The sequence below is a fragment of the Microtus pennsylvanicus genome, chromosome 11 (assembly GCF_037038515.1).
Source record: "Microtus pennsylvanicus isolate mMicPen1 chromosome 11, mMicPen1.hap1, whole genome shotgun sequence".
Taxonomy (NCBI): domain Eukaryota; kingdom Metazoa; phylum Chordata; class Mammalia; order Rodentia; family Cricetidae; genus Microtus; species Microtus pennsylvanicus.
The window spans coordinates 62,439,432-62,446,463 of NC_134589.1; the positions used below are offsets into that span (position 1 = coordinate 62,439,432).

General features: G+C 58.0%; 1 protein-coding gene across 40 annotated transcripts in view; it reads left to right on the plus strand.

Annotated features, from left to right (window-relative positions):
* The window catches only part of Obscn (obscurin, cytoskeletal calmodulin and titin-interacting RhoGEF), a 146,239-nt gene extending 139,281 nt beyond the window's left edge, over nucleotides 1-6,958 (plus strand). For all 40 annotated transcript variants that reach the window (XM_075992403.1, XM_075992406.1, XM_075992405.1 and 37 more), the window contains 12 exons: nucleotides 114-2,091; nucleotides 2,730-2,810; nucleotides 2,978-3,088; nucleotides 3,207-3,374; nucleotides 3,980-4,102; nucleotides 4,252-4,422; nucleotides 4,954-5,038; nucleotides 5,243-5,482; nucleotides 5,704-5,927; nucleotides 6,134-6,209; nucleotides 6,399-6,548; nucleotides 6,703-6,958. In XM_075992403.1, coding sequence (XP_075848518.1) covers nucleotides 114-2,091; nucleotides 2,730-2,810; nucleotides 2,978-3,088; nucleotides 3,207-3,374; nucleotides 3,980-4,102; nucleotides 4,252-4,422; nucleotides 4,954-5,038; nucleotides 5,243-5,482; nucleotides 5,704-5,927; nucleotides 6,134-6,209; nucleotides 6,399-6,548; nucleotides 6,703-6,880 — 3,585 coding nt within the window. In that variant the 3' untranslated portion in view covers nucleotides 6,881-6,958. The remainder of the gene's footprint in view (nucleotides 1-113; nucleotides 2,092-2,729; nucleotides 2,811-2,977; nucleotides 3,089-3,206; nucleotides 3,375-3,979; nucleotides 4,103-4,251; nucleotides 4,423-4,953; nucleotides 5,039-5,242; nucleotides 5,483-5,703; nucleotides 5,928-6,133; nucleotides 6,210-6,398; nucleotides 6,549-6,702) is intronic.
* The last annotated feature ends 74 nt before the right edge of the window (nucleotides 6,959-7,032 follow it).

A 7,032-nucleotide genomic window follows, 5' to 3' on the forward strand; every position in this document is an offset into this window, starting at 1 on the left:
CCAGATGTCCTGGGTAACCCCGCTGGGCCCCCTGGAAGCATAGAGGCAGTGGGCACCCCACCCCTGCCATGCCCAGCCATGCCCAGTGGGTGTTCCTCTGTCCTCCTTTCCAGCGCTCTTTAATGAGCTACAAGTCTATCCTGGTGATGCGCTCCATCCCTGAGCTGCTCCAGGGTCCTCCAGACAGTCCATCCCTAGGGGTGGCCCGGCACCTGCGAGGGGAAGCCAGTGGCTCCTCTAGCTCATCGTCTTCCTCGGACAACGAGCTGGCCCCCTTTGCCAGGGCGAAGTCACTGCCGCCTTCCCCTGTGACTCACTCCCCGCTACTGCATCCTCGGGGCTTTCTGCGGCCTTCAGCCAGTCTCCCAGAGGAGACAGAAGCTAGCATGCCCCCTGCTGACAACACAGCCCTGTCAGCATCCCCCCAGGGTGCCGGACCTCCGGCAAGCCCAGGTTGCGTACCCCGACACACTGTCATCAGCAGCTTGTTCTACCAGCAAGGTGGCGAGAGTTCAGAGCGTGGGAGCAAAACCTTGGGTGCCAAGAGGCACCCGGCTCGGAGACGGCACCTGCTGAAGGGTGGGTACATCGCAAGGGCCCTCCCTGGTCTTCGGGAACCACTGATGGAGCACAGTGTGTTGGAGGAGGAGGCTGCTAGAGAGGAGCAGGCCGCTCTGATGACCAAGACGCCCTCCTTTGAGACTGCCCTGAGACTACCAAACTCCAGTACCCGAGAGGTCCCAGGCCGAAGCCGCTCCCTGGACCACAACCCACCAGACACCACTGGCCCCTCTTCTGAGGAATGTGGGGGGCAATACCTCTTCCCACCCTCCTCAGGGGTAACTCATGAAGCCACTGCCAAAGACATGGGGCACTCAAAGGGGTTCTTGAAGGGGTCTGCCCCCTGTTCACCTGCTAGTGGTGACTTGAGGCCTGCTAAGCAAGAGGGCTCTTCCCAGGACAGCTGTAGAGGGAAACCACCCTCTTCCTGTCACTCTGACCTGGGTTCTGGCTCCCAGGAGGGGTGCGGCTCTCCATCATCACAACCGCTTGTCTCTTTACCTCCACAGTCATTGAAGAAGGACCTCTTGACACCCTCCCTCTCAGGTCAGCCACAGGCAGCCCCAGTCCCAAGCCAAGCAAGCCCCCTTCCTGGTTCTAAGGAGCCTCAGGACAGCTCTCTACAGGGAAGGCCCTGTCCAGGTCCCTCCAGTTTCCCAGGGCCAGCCTCCCAAGTGGGTGCCTCCCTAGATACTGAAGGCTTGTCTGAAGCTGAAGACGCATTTGACCTCACACCCCCCCTGCAGCGGCCTCAGGAGCAGGCCACCACCCGGAAGTTCTCCCTGGAATCCCGAGGGGGCTATGCAGGGGTGGCAGGCTATGGCACCTTTGCCTTTGGCGGGGATGCAGGGGGCATGCTAGGGCAGGGTCCTCTTTGGGCTAGGATGGCCTGGGCTGTGTCCCAGTCCTCAGAAGAGCAGGATGAAGCTGGAACCGAGAGCCCTAAACCTCTAGACTGCTCCGTGCCCTTTGCTGAGGCCAGTGGTGTTCCCCTAAGGACTTCTCCAAGCTTCCCCCCATGGCAGGAAATTGAGCAGGTTTCCCTGGTTCAGATCCGGGATCTGTCTGGTGATGCGGAAGCAGCTGACACTATCTCCTTGGACATTTCTGAGGTAGATCCTGCCTACCTCAACCTTTCTGATCTATATGACATTAAATATCTCCCCTTTGAGTTCATGATTTTCAGGAGGGTCCCCAAACCTATAGAGCAGCCAGAGTCACCTGACTCTGAAACTGAGGCCGGCCAAGGGCTGGCAGACTTCCTAGAGGAGGCGGCGTGGCCCTGGCCAGGAGAGCTGGGCTCGCATGCTGGCTTGGAAATCACAGAGGAGTCAGAGGAGCCAGAAGACCTGGAAGCACTGCTGGGAGAAGCTGCCCTGGGCAGAAAACGCAAGTGGTCCCCTTCCCGTGGCCTCTTCCAGTTCTCTGGGAGGTGCCTGTCAGGGGAGGAGCCTGTGGAGCTTGGGCTGCGCCAGAGGGTGAAGGCTTCCATGGCTCACATCTCCAGGATCCTGAAGGGCAAGCCGGAAGGTGACCTCCCCCGACATCTCTCATGTCCACATGTCCCTTGTGCTACACCCATGGGGCTACTTCATCCTCATATGCCCTCTCAAGTCCCATGTCTGCCTCCCTGTTCTATGCTACTCACACCAACTGGCCTGACCTCACAGGACTTGGCTCAAATTCTAGGATCCTCTCTGCAGCCATGACACCCCTCCTTAATGGGTATCTGAGACCATCCCTGACACGTAACAGCTGCAGGGGCCTGGAGCCAGCAGCAGGGTCAGACCTTTGGGGAGAAAGGGGGTTCATGGGTCAATTCACCAGACCCCAAATCTCTGGCCCAGGAGCCACTCTAAACCCAGACTCTATGACACGGCCCTCAATGACCCCCATTTCCCTTCTTCAGAGCCTCTATGGCCTCTGGGTTTCCTAACCCTGGGCCCAGCCCCCAGGTACCCCGCAGCCATCTATCTATGCCCTGTGCTCAGGCCTGTGTCCTGACAGACTGTAGCCGAGGGAGGTTGGTGGTGACTTCAGCAGCTTAGTCCTGGTTTCACACATACTTCCTAAGGTCCTGGCCTTTCCCCTGGCCCATTTCCCAGCGTGAGGAAGCTGATGGCTGCCTTGCTTGTCCCCATGAGCTCCGGGCCCTCTTTCTCCTGCAGGTCCTGAGAAGGAGGAGCCCCCCAGGAAGAAGGCGGGCCTGGCTTCTTTCCGGCTGTCAGGCCTGAAGGGCAGGGACCAAGGTAAGCAGGGATCACAACTGTGGGAGTCCAGCATGGGTTTCTGGTCTAGAGGTCTAAGCAGTTTTGGAAGGCTTCTGTTGAAGCTGAGGGAAGAGCTGAGCAGGGCCTAGCCTGGGCTATCTGGTCAGGAAGTCTCCTCTCAAGGGTCATCTTACGCCCCCTCTCAGCGCCATCCTTCCTAAGAGAGCTTTCAGATGAGACTGTGGTCCTGGGCCAATCAGTGACACTGGCCTGCCAGGTGTTGGCTCAGCCAACGGCCCAGGCTACCTGGAGCAAAGGTAAGGAGCTGTCCCAGAGACTGGGTGCTGGATTGGTGCTGACAAGCAGCAACCACAGTCCCAGTGGGATGCTGTGGCTGTCCTGGGGAAAACCAAGGCTGACATTGTTTTGACACAGATGGGGCCCTCCTGGAGAGCAGCGGCCACCTCCTCATCTCGTCCACCCTGAAGAACTTCCAGCTGTTGACCATCCTGGTGGTGAAAGAGGAGGATCTGGGTACATACACCTGCTGTGTGAGCAATCCGCTGGGGACAGCCGTCACTACAGGTGTCCTCCGGAAAGCAGGTGTGTAGGCCACACCAGACGTCTCTGCCAGGCCAAGGAGGCTGGGCTGGGGGTTCCAGGAGGCCCTGATCTTGATTAGTGAGCAGGACGTTGCTGGCTTCTTATGTGAGGGTTCATGTAACTGGGACTCGGAGGGAAGTCAAGAAAAGTCAGAGGTAGATAAAGCTGCTAATGTTACATCTCGTGTCAATCAGAGCTTCTTCTCCAGATGGTTCCTCCTCATTTTCTTGCACTGCTTTCTGAATTGGTTCTTGCAGCGTCCAAGGGTGTTTCTGGAGCAGTGAACAAAGGGACTATTGGCCTGCTTCTGGTACCCATCCATCACTGGGTGGCCTGTATGCCTTATGCTAGGGCACTCAGAAGAGATGAGGCACTAACCAGGGCCGCTCCCTAGGGTCTTGAGTAAGCCCGGTGAGATGCCAGCTGAGAGGGATCGTGACAGAGATAGCCAGGCAGATATCCCCGCATCCCCACAGCCTCTTCTCCTCATCTACTCTTGAAACCCCTCTCCAGAACCAGTAGAGGTTGTTGAGAGTGAGCGGTGTGGCCAGAGATTGCTCCTTGTGGGTTGAGCCTCCGTGCTGATCACAGGGTTGCCCTTGCAGAGCGCCCCTCGTCCTCGCCACGCCCAGAGGTGGGGGAAGTGTACACGGATGCAGTGCTGCTGGTCTGGAAGCCCGTGGAATCCTGCGGCCCAGTGACCTACATAGTGCAGTGCTGTATAGAAGGTACAGGCTTCCCGAGGCTTAGGCCTTTGTGCAGGGTTGACACGGAGAGGCACTGTGTGTGTGTGTCTGCTCTGTGTCTGTGGGTGGCCTCAGAAAAGGGGTTCCCTTGATTCGCCATGACTGCTTCTCACTGTCTCCTGTGTGGTCAGGAGGCAGCTGGACCACCCTGGCCTCTGACATCTCCGATTGTTGCTACGTCACCAGCAAGCTGTCTCGGGGTGGCATGTACACCTTCCGAACAGCGTGTGTCAGCAAAGCAGGAATGGGTCCCTACAGCAGCCCTTCAGATCAAGTCCTCCTGGGAGGGCTCAACCACCTGGGTAAGCTTTGGGGTGGATGGGGCAGAGAGGGGTGGCCATCAGATCAGGCATAGACACCCTCTTACCCATGGATGATCTATTTGCCTGTATTCAGCATTCAGAACTTATACTCCCTGGGAACCCTAGCATCTTCCTGTCCCCCTTCACTCACCAGCTCCTTCCTTGTGTTACCCCGGGAGTTGATCATGGTTGATTTTTTACTTTACTGGATGCTGTGTTTGCATCTGATGGAAGAGTGCTGTGGTTGGCTGGAAATGGCAGGTGTCATTTGATTGCTATCTGGTTCCACCCTGGAATGCCCTCTACCGTTATCACACACCAATCAGTCAAGATGGCAGACTGCCACGGCCCTCCCTTGTCCAAGTTTCTTCTCCAATGCACACAAAATTGTTCAAGGAATGAGGGGTCAAAGTGCATGGGATCTTAAAGAAGGGCTACTTTTCTAGGGCTTGGGAAGGGCTATGAGAGATGTGAGGGTCAGGACTACCTGGATGTCCCTCCCTGACTAGGTCCCCATCTCTCCTTCTACAGCCTCTGAAGAGGAGAGTGGCCGGGGGAGGCCAGCCCAGCTGCTCCCCAGCACAAAGACCTTCGCCTTCCAGATGCAGATCCGGAGGTGCAGGGGTGTCTGCAGAGGGTGGGAGGGTGGGACGGTCCCTTAACTCTTCCCGCGGGCTTTTCATACCCAGCGTCCCAGTGCAACTGCCCAGTACAGCTTGTCACTGGCCCCTTACCTTATCTGCTCATTGAGCTTGGTCCCTGCTGCTTTAAGTGGTGGGGACTCCTCACAAACACCCCCCCCCGTGTTTCCTTTACACAGGGGCCGCTTCAGTGTGGTACGGCAGTGTAGGGAGAAAGCCAGTGGGCGGGCGCTGGCTGCTAAGATTGTCCCTTACCGGCCTGAGGACAAGACAGCTGTGCTAAGAGAATATGAAGCACTCAAGAGACTGCATCACCCACATCTGGCCCAACTCCACGCTGCCTACCTCAGTCCCCGGCACCTGGTACTCATCCTGGAGCTGTGCTCTGGCCCTGAGCTGCTACCCTGCCTGGCAGAGAGGTGAGCGGTAGCACAGGTTGCCTAGAAGACAGGCAGGCAGATGTCTCTGGGAGGGACCATGAGAACTGTGACCACATCAAGCAGGGACTCGGCGGAACCTGATGCTCCTTTTTGGCTTTTGCCAGGACAGTGTTCTCAGCCCTCCCCACGTGTGCCTAGCCCTGGCAGGACACCCCCGCCTGCCTTGGGCCCATCCTGAGCTGATCCCTCTGTGCCCCTAGGGACTCCTACTCAGAGTCTGACGTGAAGGACTACCTGTGGCAGATGCTAAGTGCTACCCAGTACCTGCATGCCCAACGCATCCTGCACCTGGACCTGAGGTCTGAGAACATGATGATCACTGAGTACAACCTGCTTAAGGTGGTGGACCTGGGCAACGCTCAGAGCCTCGGTCAAGAGAAGGTCCCAGCCCCTGAGAACTTCAAAGACTACCTAGAGACCATGGGTGCGTATGTGACTCCCGGTCTGTGCGGGGAGGGAGGGAGCTCGTCCCTAACTGGCCTCCCTCCCTCCCAGCTCCACTGACACCTCTCACAGGCTGGGCATCTGGGCTCCGATGCCCGGCATGTCACCTGACTCCTCCACTGACATCCACCACCTGACCCACCCAACTGTGCCCAACCACCTGTGTCCACCCATGCTCCTCTGCAGCTCCGGAACTCCTGGAAGGCCAAGGGGCTGTTCCACAGACAGATATCTGGGCCATTGGTGTAACAGCCTTTATTATGTGAGTCCCTCAGGTGTCTGGGGAAGCTGTGCCAGGTGGGTGGGACAAGCCCCACACATAGAGCCCTGTGGATCCCCACAAATATATCCAGAATTTGGTCTCCGTACGCCACCATTCATTATGGTGGGCTTGGTGTCCCTACGTCTCCTATCCATCCCTGAGCGTCTCCTGTGCCTCTCACCCACGCAGGCTGAGTGGCGAGTACCCCGTCAGCAGTGAGGGGACTCGCGACCTGCAGAAAGGCTTGCGCAAGGGACTGATCCGGTTGAGTCGCTGCTATGCAGGGCTGTCTGGAGGGGCTGTGGCTTTCCTGCAGAGCTCACTGTGCGCTCGACCCTGGTAAGGAGTCCAACCTGTGCTCCGCCCACTCTTGCGGGCCCAGCCCACCGTGCTGGCCTCACCCACCGTGCACCCTTCCCTCTTTTTGTCCCGCCCTACACCCCGCCCTCCCAGCCTAACCCTCAGACCCTGGATGGTTCACTTAATGTTTCAGGGGCCGCCCATGCGCCACCACCTGCTTGCAGTGCGGGTGGCTGACAGAGGAGGGTCCCGCCGGTTCCAGACCCACGCCCGTGACATTCCCCACCGCGCGATTGCGCGCCTTCGTGCGCGAGCGCGAGAAGCGACGGGCGCTACTCTACAAGAAGCATAACCTGGCCCAGGTACGCTGAGGTCCTGCTCTGCAGGGCAAGATGTGCCTTGCCATCACGAGGACACCTGCGTCAATAAAAGATGCAAAACAGCCAAAAGTTTCCTGCCTCATTGAGTCACCTTCCTGGTGTTTGGGATCTTCATTCATAGAGTTCTGGAACTTGAGAATCAC